This window comes from Acanthochromis polyacanthus, chromosome 9 (genome assembly GCF_021347895.1).
Source record: "Acanthochromis polyacanthus isolate Apoly-LR-REF ecotype Palm Island chromosome 9, KAUST_Apoly_ChrSc, whole genome shotgun sequence".
NCBI lineage: Eukaryota > Metazoa > Chordata > Actinopteri > Pomacentridae > Acanthochromis > Acanthochromis polyacanthus.
In genome coordinates, this window is record NC_067121.1 from 30,875,506 (window position 1) to 30,889,299 (window position 13,794).

A 13,794-nucleotide genomic window follows, 5' to 3' on the forward strand; every position below is an offset into this window, starting at 1 on the left:
TCTAAATGACTTAGGGTTTCTTGTTCACCATCATACCACTGCTTAGACCAAAACTAAATCATCTTCTCTACGCGACGCCTGACACTTTGTAATAGTGATGTTCTGCAGGGCGACACAAGAGTGAAGCCATGAAAAGAGACTAAACAAAAGCTATACAAATAACAAAACAAAAGCATGACAATAAAAAAAAAGAGATACAATACCCATGTGATCAAGATATCTTCAGAGGTGCATCATGGCTCTGGTGTCCTCAGCAAGAACTGTCAGCCTTACAAGGGGAGAAAGAGAAAGAAACTGAATGTGTAATTTCAAAAATTTCTAAAATACTACGTATAGTACATGTTCAGATTATATAGATGATACAGACTGCATAGGTTCTCCAGAGTGCTAACACTTAGGAAAATCAGTATTGAGTTAATATACATATAGCAGTATTCCTGTCAGTAATCTTACAAACACAAATGGGAATCCTTCCTTTCATGTAACAGTGGCCGCATTTCCATACTTCAGATCGCATCCCATCATGTGTCGGGGTCGAATAATCTGTTCCAACTTTCCAAGAAACACCTAAGTAACACCTTTTGCATATGCAACAACAACCAGCACAAGAACCACGCAGACCCTGCCAAGTATTCATACAGGATGATGTCTCCATATCAGCACAGTGACAAATTACAGTAATTAGGATGGACATTTTAGCAGCAGCGTGTCAGAGACTGGGTGAAAAGGCAGCCAGAGGAAAGTGCTCTGAACGAAGGGGCGTGTCACCAAACAATGAGAGAAACTGGGTCAGCAATGTAAAAAGCCAAAACACCAAATGGGTATTTTGTGCCATGTATGACCTGGCTATTCCTGAAGGACTGCAGTTATAACACAACTCTCCTCATTTACTGTGTAAAGGAAATGAAACACAGACATGCCACTGCTGTTGTGTTTTAGTAAAGCTACATTTAAGGCATTTGCCCCCTGAAATATTACCAAACATCTCACAAGTGGTGCTGGATCACTGAGTAAAGCCCGGGACTGTGATGGTTTGTATGTTGCTATATTCAGCAGCACAAATCAGATGTTGTTTTATCGCCATTTCAGAGGAAATGTTGTCTATGTGACTTGCCATCTTATGTCTGATTGATGTCGTGCAAGTTATGTCACCACGCTAATCTGCCTGCAGCTAAATAAGCAAGATAGTCATGGCCAGCTACTTGCGGAAACACACCGGCTGCCTGCCCACCCAACACACACACAGAGGAGTGAATGGGCTGGACAAACTTCAGTGTTCACTTACACGTTGTATAAAGCAGTTAGACACCAGCCCCCAGTTTAAACTTTATGTATCTTTGCTGTTTTTAAACAAGTCAGAATAAATTGGCTCGTCCTTTGTTAACAGATTGCTAAAAGGTATTACAGCAGAGTACTTAAAAGTACTTGAAGTCATTACTACTGTACTGTCAGACTGACAATTGCCCACATGTAATGGGCAAGTGGATGAACGGGGCAATGGGAACGGGCGTTATCGGCCCCAGTATTCTATATAAATAGCCAAAAACACGCATCACTTGCATGTTTTTTAAATTTACTCCACTAAGAAAATTTGCAGTTTATTGTTTAAAAAAACATTTTAACGCGATGCCCGGTCTAACTGCCATTAGCCAAGTAGCGTTAGCTCCGTGGCTAACATGCGAGTTAACATTAGTTTTGCCTTGGCGGCGGCCGTACCCGTCACCACACATGCCAGTCAGGCAAGGCGGACTACAGTTCAGTTAATTTGATACAGCTCACCAACAATTAGCAACAATATATTCTGACATTATATATGCCGTGGTTGCTATTGTTGTTTTTGTATAGCAATGTAGTACTATAATGTCAAGTTAGTTTGCTTTAAACTTCATTTCTGACTAGTACAGTAAGGTCGTAAGCCCGCTACCACTCTAACAAGCTGCCAACAAGCTAGCTAGCACGCTAGCTGGCTTAGCCTAGCATGCTATGCTAATGACAGTTTAGCTACAATCTCGTACCTACTTGGATAAAACCTTTCAATTGACGATATCTTCCACAGCGCTTGTGTTCACGTCAGACCATGTTATCTCTTTAACCGATTGCACGGCGGATAGTTTTCGCACGTACATTAACTGTCGTAAGGTTATAATATTAAAGCTAAAGCCAGGCGGTAAGAAGCCAGCAACGGCTTCAGACATTAGACACAGTGGAGTGACCCGGCATGCACAAATGAGCTGCCTGTAACTACTGTTATTTCAAAGCGCCACACACTAAAGCTGAATATAAAGATTAACCCGTGACAACGGGAGTGGACCGTTCACTCACCGTGTCCTCTAACCTGTACAGCACCGTGTGTAATTAACTAAGAATAACAGCTAATTTCTAATTTCGACCGAGTGCCTGTGGAACATAACGTTGTGTCGGTAACTAACCTATTTTCAAAAAAGCCACCAAACACCAGCTCGTGTTTAGCAAAATCTGAAAGCAGTCCTCCAAGCGGTGATTATCGATTAGCTCCTGGTCCGTTTGACACGTTCACTGCGAGACGAAGCCGCATTTCCTCGTTGAAACCGACCGATGAGATGGAAACGAGGGGGAGGAAAAAACGAGGCCTCTGGAAGTTTGTCCCGCAGCCAAGCACCAGTCATAACACAGTCCTCGCCCATCCCCCACTACACCCCATTTGCGCGTGTCGGGTCACTACTAGCCGTGGATTAATGACACCCCACCCCCTCCGCTCTGCTCAGTCATTCAGACTGGGAAAGTCAACAACAAGCTTACATCATCATTGCAATCTGTGTTTTACACTGGGTGATTTTTTTTAGCTGCATACATAATCCATAATCATACCAATTTCCCCAACGCTCCTAATAAAAAATGCTGCAATGTTCACACTGTACTCTGATAAGGATCCACTCTAACATAAGTCGACCTTCAGAGTTCAGTATAATGCATGTATCCACTGTGATTAGTGGCTGTCCCCATTTAAGTAGCTGCACTGCTTTGGCATTTTCTTGTGTAATATGATGACATATTGTGAAATGCTGAATTGGGGATCATTAAATAACATGTATAATAGCAGAAACTGCATAGCATAGCCTCTGTTACACTGCATTTTCCTGTCTCCGCATATAATAATGTCTGATCTGGACACAGATGCAGCATCCCTTTCATTTCTCACACTTGATGCATACTCACAAATACATCACAATGATGTGTGTGTGTGTGTGTGTGTGTGTGTGTGTGTGTGTGTGTGTGTGTGTGTGTGTGTGTGTGTGTGATTATATATGCATATATATGCAGCTGATCGTTTATCATTTCCTCAGTGAGCTCTGCCAAAGATGCCACAGCATCTATAACCAAATCAGTGCTGATAATACAGCAGAGGTTTTGCATTTGCATGCAATCAGATGGAAAAAGTGTAAAAGCAGCGTTTATTTGTATAGCCTATCTGATTAGCTGTGTGCCTGAGTGATAAATTTGTCTGTAGCAGATAATGTATGTTACTGCAGTCCTCTGCTACTTCCCAGCCTCTGAGCTGTTTGATCCTCCCACTCAATAATCTCAATGCTCATCTGCCTCTTTGTCATCATCCTTGCAACTTGTCCACCAGACCTTCCTGTCTAATATCTTCTGCTGTGAATTCACCAACAGGGTGACACAATGTTAGAGTGCTTTGTAATTTATTTACTCAATGAAAAGCTGGGAGGATTCTAATACAAAAAAAGATAAAACATGGATTGGGGCTACGTTTGGACATCAAGCAAAACGGTGCACATAATTCTGCAAGAATGAGTGCTGTTTGTCTCCATTAGTTAATTTATGAGTGATTTCCCACATTCTGCCTCTCACTTTCTTTCTCCTCCAGCCAGGAGAAACAGAAATATGTGCTCCATCACTCCCACTGTGTGAGGGTGTTTTGGCTGCCAGTGCAGAAATGTGAAGCAAATTCCTCATCTCTGATGCCAGGCTTTACGCAATATATGATTCACTCTAAAGGCAAATATTGTGAATTGACTCACCTCTTCTCTGTGAGTGTAAATCCTACTCATCCAATTTTTTTTTTACCTACTGTACATGAACCGTATACTGTACATGTCTGTGTACATTTATACACCAGCAGGTCTGCTTGTGTCTGTACAGTACAGCACTTCTCCATAAGATGAGATTAGCATTGTTTCCCTTCATAAATGCGAGACTAGGAGTACAGCAGTGTGATATCTGTGTGGGGGCGGGGAACAAATCTGAAGGACAATAACAAGAAAGACCAGGCTTTATCAACTGCCTTGGCAACAGCAGTATTGCCTTTCCATTTGTGTGCATGTGTCTGTGTTTGTGCATAGAGAAGAGGGAAAAAAATGAACAGGAGATTGGAGGCCATTTTTCAGATAAGGACAAGTAATCTAAGGTTTTCATCTTTAAAAGAGGCACATGTAATAACTTGATAACAAGAAGCTCTGTTCTTTTTCATTTTTTTTCTTGCAGACCCCTTAAGATTTGCCTTGATCCCTTGTTGCAAGTGTTCATCTGCACATCAGCTGGTGTAAATATGTATAACTGAAGCTCAGTCTGACATTCAAGATGCACAGGTGACACACAAATATTAACACTGCTCCCTGTGTGCAAGGTGCTGCATGATAACAGCAGTTTAAATACGGCATCAGACCGACTCAGCCGCATTTGAGCCAGACGTCACCTCTCATGCATCATTAGCATGATGCATTACGCGTGAGAAAGTGGGAGATAGTGGGGGGGAAGAAAGAGGAAAAGGGAGCAAGAGAAGGGACTGCAGCTAAGCTTCACTGCCTGCTCAGCAAGAGCTATTTTTAGATCCCGAGAAACAAAGAAGCAGAATCGCCTTTCATCCCCCCTGTAACTGTGTTGTTTCACCTCCAAATGTGGCACTTGAAGACAGTCTGCACTTGGTAGCTATGTTTAGCCTTCACCTCAAATACATACAAATGCCTTTCCATCTGCCCTTGAGTGTTTTTTTTCTTCTCATGCTGCTATATTTGCATGAATGTCTCCCTACTGTCTTACTGTATGCAAAAGGGAATGTTGTTTATCTTTCAAGGCTAAACCCAAGGCCGGGGTGTAATTAAAGGAGAAAGCATCTGAGACGAGAGCCCTGGAGTTCTTCAGAGGGATTGTCTTGTGTTGTGCTTGTACTCACTGGTCATCAGCTGAATGGAGCTTAGGGGAGGCAGTGTGAGTGGAAGGCAGTGACTCCTAACAGTATCTAATCTGATGCTGCGACAGACATTCATAATCACACACATCCAAGCGGGATGAGGAAAGACTGCAGCCAAGATGGCTCATCAGCCGGGGTCAGAGAGGAAAAATACCCCATCTGTTCAGGCTGTTGAGGAAATGACTGCACACAGAGAGGTTGTGCAATAATAATAATAATTTTTAAAAATATGCTAGAAAACCTCTACAGATTAAATATGGCACAAAAATACACAATGTCATCAGTCACGTTGTATTTGATTTTTCATAAGCAAAACATTTTACAGAGGTCAACTGTAAATTTAACCTCTTAAGTTAACCTGCAATGCTTCACTGGCAATTTACCCTGTTGTTTACAAGGCTAATCTATTCAAGGGTCTTTGAAAATAACATGTACAATATTAAACACACAATCACATACAATGATTCCACTTTTCTCTGGCCCAAAATGGAGAAATTAGAATCTCTTACACCTGCGAAGATTTGCTCTCAGTCTTTCTTTCTTTTAAAACTGAATTTTGTTGCCATTATTACCTTTATTAGACAAAACAACACAGAGAAAGACAGAAAAAGGATGAGAGAGAAGTGTACGAGATACATCAAGGGTCCCCAGCTGAAATAAAAGCAGCGATGCCATGGTTATCTGCTGTGGCCTTCCGCCTTTTCCAATCTGACCTTTTCCACACATAGTAACACATCCTCCTACAAAATATTACACATCTACACCCGTCTTTTTCTACCAGGATAAAAGCAAAATCCCTCAAAATTAAAAGCTTTCCATCCGTTACGGGTAATCAGTCATAGAGGAAACCCCCCACCCAAAAAAAAAAGAAAAAAAAAAGATCTTTCTCCAGTTTCTGAGGTTGCAGAGACACCTTGTGGCCACATGGAGCCACAAGTCTTCATTTTGTCCCAGTGTTTGACTTTCAACTTGCCTATACATACTGTACATTTATGACATGCAACAGCAGAGGTGTTTGAAATAACAGCTCCCAGATTCCTCTGTACATGTGCAGCAGTGTCTGCAACAAACATAGCAACAGTCCAGCCAGTTATTCAGAGGTACAGTGGAGAGGCATTGTGCTGGACCGGTTCATTTTAAGCTTGAAGGCATTGTACAAGGAACTCATATTACTGACACAGGTATGGCGGGAATCCTGTTCACTTGAGTTTAAATAAGAGGTAGCCAGCTGCCATCCCTTGGAGCCCAGACCACGATGGAGAGCCACTGCTGACAGTCGCAAACCAAACTCTGGATTATCATAACAACCCCTCGACAAGAGGTAGGACCTCACTGCTTGTACGTATTATCACCGCTATTTTGAATCAACATACACTAGCCCCATGCAAAAGCTGGGGATTACTGCAGTTTGACTGTGATAAGAAAGAGATTATCACAGGTACTGGGGAGAAACACTGGATAACACGGTGGATAACAGAGACCATGTGCTTAAAAATGATCCAGAACACAACAAAGTGTTGATAGAAAGCTGGAAACACAAAAAAAGTTCTAATCTCTTTCTGGTTTCATACATGTGATATTGATTTATAGGAACATTTTATAACTGACCTGCAGAATAAGATAATTCAGAGCTTATTTCTTGGGATCCCTTATGAATCCTAATTGGATATTAGGCTCATGCTGTTATTTACTCACTTTGAGGAACACAGTAAAAGCTGTAAAATACACCGAATACAATTATGGATGGATGTTTTGGTTTTGACATTATATTCAATGCAGTAATTTCAACACCGTGTACAACGTGCTTGAGGCGCGCGGTGCACTGTTCACGTTATTCAATTGTCAGTTTGTACACCTCAGGTAAGTGTTTACTGCTTTGTTATACCTCTGTGGGGAGCTGTGCGGCACAGCATGTGACATTTTTAAGGCAACAGCGCTGGGACACATGATGGAGAAACAATAATCACTGGAAGGACAAGGCAAAAAATACATCCTGAGACATTCTTGATCAGAGAAAGTGTTGATGGGAGGCCAGATTTCAAATTCCTCAGTGCTAAACACTAAAGCAAAAGATTAAAAGTGAGCCCCCAGACTATTCTCTGTCTATTACACGCAGCGTTATTTGACTTTTATGATGTGTATGCAATATGAGCTCAATAAAGTCTAAAGAAAGTCACAAATTTAGGAGTTATAAAAGATTATGGCTACATTATGAGACAATGGGCCCCAGGGTACCAACCAGCACACATAGGAACAAAGGGAAACAATACCACCACCAGGGATGTGTCTGCTTTGTGTGTCTTGTTGCATTTCCTTAAAATTTTTGTAGTTATGTTGCCATTTTGTGTCTGAATCTCTTTGTAGTTGTGTTGTGTCCTTTGAATGTCTTTGTAATCATGTTCTCTTGTCTTTTTTGTGACTTATTCTATTATTTTCCACCTCTTTTTCCTTTCCTTGTGGTCATTTTGCGTCTGTCTGTATGTTTTATGGTTGGAGTGTTTGTGCATGTAATCTTTCTTTGTAATAGCTTTTCATATATTTCTGTCTGTGTGTCTCTTTGTGATTGTTTGTGTCTCTTTGTAGAACTTTTATTTGTTTATACTTTTCTGTGTGTCTTTGTGTCTCTTTTCATGTCTTGTGTAATTATTTTGCATCTCTTTTGTGTTCATTTTGCATCTACTTTGTTATGTGTTTGTGGTAATTCTGTGCCTCTTCATAGTTGTTTTGCAGCACTTGGTAGGCGTTTTGTCTATTTGTAGCTGTATCGGGGTTTTGTCTTTTGCATCTCTTTGTTAGCATTTTTGCATGTCTTTTTACGAATTTTATGTTGCATTGAAATTCTGCAGGTGCTGCTGTTGTTTAAAAAATGCAGCTGAACTTCAGTAGTTAACATTTTAGGTCAAGAGCTGTTACTGGCTTCAGGACCAGCCCCAAATAGGCCATTTTTAATAATCTGTCTAAGTATACAATAACACCTGCTCTACAATTATGTAGTCTATCACGTGCCATTTTGGTTTACTGTCACTCATTCAGTCCCACTTCCAGTCTCACATGATTGGAGAGAGGCAGCTGGAAGAAATATGAACTAAGGACACACCCATAAAGAACATACAGGGAGGTTGGCTGATCCTATCTGCCTCTGGCTCAGGATATTCATTAAACTGATAACAGGAAAGGCTGAACAATACATTCCTGCTGTTGTAAGCAGTTCCACACTTGTGCCAGGCGTTGGAGGATCTCTTCAAATACACAAAGACTGTCAGCCTGCAGTGCTTCATGTGGTGACACTGCAGACTCGGGAGCTTTTTAAATAAGCAGAGATATGAGGACGGACACAAATATAGTCAAAATCAAATTTTCAAGCGGGTGACTGTCGTTCAGATCCACTTTTCACCCGACTATGATGCTATTTCAGCTCAGTTTTCACCATTTCAGTATATATTTTTTTGATTTTCAGGGGTCTCTCTTGAACTTGACTAGAATCATCATCACTTTTTTCTGATTTCATTTGGCTAAAGCATGAAATATGTTTTAAAAAATGGAGTTTATCTGGCAAATTTGAACTTATTGTCTTAATATTTTCGGTTCTTTCTGTCATTTGGAGCTCAGTCTGCCCTGCAAGGTCAGGCTCAGACTGAGAGGCTGCCTGCTCCATATATCATTAGGAACTGTCACAGTCCATTCCTTATAAGTTATTAGGCTGCCACAGTAAATCCAGCCTGCGTAGGGTATGACGTACAGCTACCAACACATTTACAGCCCTCAAACCCTTTCAAAACTTCTGCTTGACTGTAAAGTGGATACAAGGGAGTATGGCGGTCTTTCTGAAGGTGTGTGTGAGTGTCCATGTTTAGCTGAAATCAATACAGTTATGTGTGGAACTTGAGACCCCCAGGAGGCAATGGTCAGTGTGCTTTTACGGAGGGGAAAAGCTGGAAAGTAGTGAGACAGAGCGTAAAATTCATGTGAGTGAAAGTCTTTGTTGTGGGTACGCATGCATATTTATGTGGAATTTTTCGAGGAAAGCATATCTGTAGATAACATTTATGGTTTCCTTCAGATGTCTTGTGTCACACTGGGGTTGCCTCTGAGCAACATTTCCCCTAAGCAGCTGGGAATGTGATACAATGAGGAAATTACTCATCTAAGAGGAACTTGTTGGCTTGTTTTCTAACTATCCTGCTCTCAGCTCTCTGGCAATGTTGTTATCCCCACAAAAAGGGAAGCAGACTGCTTATTCTGCTGCATGTCATTTGACCGAGAACAAAAAATCCATTCAGAAGGGGTGTAAATAAACAATATGGTTTGATTTTTTTTTCCCATTTCCACTTTATCGATCACTACTTCTAATTAAATTTTGCCTCACAATGGAACAGATGTTTGATTTTTCTAATGAAAAGCAGTGACATTATTGCTTTGATATGAGCACATTATCTCAAAACCTCACCCATGGAAATGCATTTGTTCTGAATGGTGTTTTTGAGTAAATGTCAATTCCCAGAGTACATTCGCTGTTGCCGTGTGAGTAACCCTTGGCTGACCCAGAACTAATAACTCATAACGTCTCAGCTCCTCAATCATTTGCCTTGGAATCAAAGCTAATCTTATTTGTGGGTCCAAAAGCTGCATGTGGAGCACTGAACGCTATGTTTTCTGCAGATGGTGGGACCTGCAGAGAGCGAGATGAGGCACATGCAAGGTGTTGTTGTTGTGCCAAGAGAGGATCCAATGACTTTGTGTTGACAGCACAAGTGTTCATGATACAGCAGGTAGGTTTTTCATGAGCACCACATCAACATGAACACCTTTCATCCGTAGCTATCTGTCATCCTGCCTCGCTTTTGTAGCATTTCCTTGTGTTGAAAATGACATGTTTACCTGGTGGGGTCCTCTATATCAGCGATCCATCCTGTCCCAACTCATCATAATGAGGCACTGCTGCTTGCAGGGTTGTTAGAAGAAGCATTTATCCTTTACAAACTGGACATATTTACAATAAATAAGGTGTCTGACAGCAAATATGTACCAAAGGTGAAGTATGATTTGTCTCGACTTACGCATTTTGCTTTGTAACCGGTGACTTGGGATTTGTGCTATGTTTATGACCCTGGTAGTGAATGTTCAATTCATTGCAACATAAAACCGGCTGTAATTTTTCTCAGATCTCTCCAGCGGTCTTTCCGTTCCTCTTCGGCAAGCAAGGGGGGACGAAGATCATCAGGAAAGATGTTCTTCGTGGCGGGGGCCAAAAGCTCAGGAGGATCACGGGGAGGAAGTGAAAGGAGGTAACAGATTTATACTATTTTCAGGCCCAAAAAATACAGACTTAAAATGCAGTGTGGTGGATGGGAGAAGCTTTTACTGATCATGCACCTAAGCTTGCAAAATTTTCCATCATCAGGTCTATTTATCTGAAATTTCGGGATGTAGATATACTGGACAAGAAGAAGGCAGTGACAGCGCTGCAGGCTGGAGAGGATCGGGCCATTCTTCTGGGACTTGGAATGATCCTGTGTTCGGTCATGATGTATTTTGTCCTGGGCATCACCATATTACGCTCCTACGCAGACAGGTACCGGCCTGCTGGTAGAACTGTCCTTTCAGGGGTTAACTCTGATATTTCTGCCATGTTTTATTCATCAGATGTGCTTGTTGACAAACTGTTTCACTGCTCTCTCAACCTGAAAATTGCAAAAATGAATACTTTATGAGAGCAGATTTTCAGGAACAAATTATACCCCAAACAGAGTTGATATCATGCCATGAAACCCCCCCCCCCCCTCAAAAATGTTCTCTGCCTTTTAAATTTTTTTTCGTTATTTGCATTAAATTGGGTCTGCATTTAAATGTCAACGCAGCGTGTGGACAGAGGAGGGTGTGTGTGTTGTCCTGAACTCCACGGTCACAGCAGACATGAACTGTTCCTACAACTGTGGGTCAGACTGCTGGAGAGTGTCCAAATACCCCTGTCTGCAGGTCTATGTGAGCGTCAATAACACGGGCCATGTCAGCCGTTTATCTCACAATGAAGAGACCCAGGATGCCAGCTCTGAAGTGAGTACCATGCCAGAGGGAAAATACTGGGAATTACTGAACCATTTCAAATGTTGACACCGGCTGTCAGATGGTGGCCGGGTGATAGACTTTACTCTATTCACAGCTCACAAATTGTTGGCATTCAGGGTTGTGAAATAAAAGAAACTCGGTCCTAATCGCCACCAAATACCCTCTCGATAACCTCCTTCACCTCTGTCCTCGCAGTGCTTCTATGTGCCCCGGTGCCAGAAGGACAGCGTGGCCATGCACACCATGATTATGAACATTTCCCAGCGTCTGAAGGCGAACCAGCAGGTGCCGTGTTACTACGACCCCAGCGAGCAGCGGGAGACGGTTCTGCTGACCCGGCTCTACGACCACAACGTCGTGGTCCACTCGCTGCTCTGGCCCTCCTGCATGCTCACGGGAGGCGCCCTCATCATCGTGATGGTGAAGCTCACGCAGTACCTCTCCAGACTGTGCGAGGAAATAGGGAAGATTAATAGGTGAAGCAGCAGCTGTGAACATACGGCGGTTTGGCGATGGCACATGTGACATGAGAAGGGGTTGTTTGAACCGGGCGACCTTGCTGTGACCTCTCGCAAACTTTCCTCCTCGGCTGAGACATTCGGAGCAGCTGACTTTCCCTCCGGATGTCACTGTTTATAAAAGTGAACTGAATGTTCCTGGGTGGAAATTGCCAGACACGTAACTGTCTGTTACCTATGACTGGATTTTGCATGGTGTTATAAGTTTTGTGAAAAGCTTAAAGGGGGCTTTGGTTACAAGTGTTTGCCATACTTAAACATAGAATAGCCTATGTCACATATGATACACATGACAATGCCAATTTTTATTTAGACTATGGAGGAAAACACAGCTGTCTGTACCAAAATATCCTCTTTGTGGTTGATAATGTTGAGAACTGTCATGTAATTTGATAACACTGTGATTGTTTTCTGAAATAATTTCTTATTTTATATCCACTACACCGGCGACCAAATAAAATGTGGAGGTCTTTCATTGTGAGTTATCTTTTATAAATGAATATAAGGTACACATATAGGGGATTTCATGCATATGGACACCATCTAAAGAGGTTTGCTTTAGCCACTGCCAAAGAAAAATCACCAGAATGATAGGGAATGAGAATTATTATTTTTTGGACAAGTTGGGTTAATTTATCTTTCATTTTCTTTGTTAACAGATGGTCAGGAATACCAGGCAGAGGCATCTGTCACATATGTTAACACTTACTCACCAGCTTTACTGTATGTGGACTGGTCATACCCCAAAGGCACATTCACAGCTGAGAAAAACCCTAGCAACACCTGCCATGTGTTTTTTCTTTTTTTGTCATGACAATAGAGAAACTTTGGAAATGTAGCTCAATTAACTGAATTATTGGCCGAACATTTCAAGTACTTAGCAGTTTATAGGTGCAGATTCATAGGAAAAACATGGCTTGTCAAGACCCTTTCTGGAGAAAAACTATATTTTAAACCTTGTTAACATATCCATATTGTGTTTTTTGTATGCTGGGAAACATAAAGAGCGAAATAAGCTCGGTACTTCCATCTTAATGCTGTAGTGTACTGATGACAATCTGAGAAACAGATTCAAACTTTCAGGATTTCATAAATGTAACAAATCTAAAGCGGCATTTTGTGTCATTTTTCATATCAATCTGTTTCTAGTTATGGCTATATGGTGACAATATTCCAATATCACAATTTGCAATAATTTACTATAGTTTGGACAGAGTCGCTGGTGAGCTGGTGTGCTCAAGCTGCACCGAGTAGCAGAAGGTTGGGTGGAGAGAGAAGCAAGGACTTCGTATTTCTGCACATTTTCCAGAAAGCAACAGTGGAGAGTTACTTCTAAGCCATTTTAAGGCATAAAAGGATTATTTTCATGAAAAAAAAAATCTTCCAAACGTGTAACTTCGATGCAGAGAGATGAGTTTTTAGGAGGTTTAATCAATGACCAGACTTTAAAATGAGATTCCAGGTTCCAGGGTCACAAATCCATTGTTTAACTAAACACCTTACATGTCCACCTCAAGGCTATCTCCCAGATAAAAACAGCAATTTAATTTTCTCATTGTGGTGGCACTGGTTCTTCACACTGTGGCCGGGTACCTGTAATAAAGTAGCACCTCCTCAGGATATTTGTGAACAAGGAAGCACGAAGGCACAGGGCTGCACAATCTTATTACATTTTTGGGTTGTTTAAAAGATAGAAAAGGGCTTAGAAAGTGTTTTATTTTTTTCCTAAGACCTGGATCAAAACATACATAATGGTGAGTGGCTGAAAAACCCTATTTTAAATATATGACTTCTACAAAAATGGCTGTGCAAAGTTTTAACTCCACAATACATTTATTAGTTTGCTGCTCCCTTATTTATTTGCGCATTGCCCTCTAGTCACCACTAAAATAGCTAAATAGATACTCTATTAAAGACGGAGAAAACATGATACCCTGGGTGGAAGTTTAAAAAAATGCACTGAAAAATTAAACGATTATTCATCTTTTAAAATGCAGTTTCCCTGGAGGATCCATCCACACA

General features: G+C 41.4%; 2 protein-coding genes across 4 annotated transcripts in view; one reads left to right on the top strand and one right to left on the bottom strand.

Annotated features, from left to right (window-relative positions):
- Positions 1-2,672, bottom strand: part of tbl1xr1b (TBL1X/Y related 1b) — a 30,399-nt gene extending 27,727 nt beyond the window's left edge. The window contains exons 1-2 of one of the 3 annotated variants that reach the window (XM_022213394.2): positions 2,430-2,672; positions 204-268 (exon numbers count right to left, since the gene is read on the bottom strand). The gene's annotated coding sequence lies outside the window, so the exon portion shown is untranslated. Of the gene's footprint in view, positions 1-203; positions 269-2,015; positions 2,224-2,429 lie in introns of those variants that run through there. The other 2 variants (XM_022213387.2, XM_022213402.2) reach the window with 2 other exon arrangements.
- A 7,700-nt stretch (positions 2,673-10,372) lies between these two features.
- kcnmb2 (potassium large conductance calcium-activated channel, subfamily M, beta member 2) lies at positions 10,373-12,215 on the top strand. Its single transcript, XM_022212664.2, has 4 exons — positions 10,373-10,473; positions 10,590-10,760; positions 11,047-11,242; positions 11,450-12,215. The coding sequence occupies exons 1-4, from the start codon at positions 10,415-10,417 to the stop codon at positions 11,732-11,734; spliced, it is 711 nt and encodes a 236-aa protein (XP_022068356.1). The 5' UTR covers positions 10,373-10,414; the 3' UTR covers positions 11,735-12,215.
- The last annotated feature ends 1,579 nt before the right edge of the window (positions 12,216-13,794 follow it).

Excerpts from the sequence above, each read along its gene's own strand:
- kcnmb2 (XM_022212664.2), top strand. The coding sequence starts at position 10,415 with ATGTTCTTCGTGGCGGGGGCCAAAAGCTCAGGAGGATCACGGGGAGGA. Across the intron at positions 10,474-10,589 it reads CGGGGAGGAAGTGAAAGGAG|GTCTATTTATCTGAAATTTC; the intron begins GTAACAGATTTA and ends TTCCATCATCAG. Across the intron at positions 11,243-11,449 it reads CCCAGGATGCCAGCTCTGAA|TGCTTCTATGTGCCCCGGTG; the intron begins GTGAGTACCATG and ends CTGTCCTCGCAG.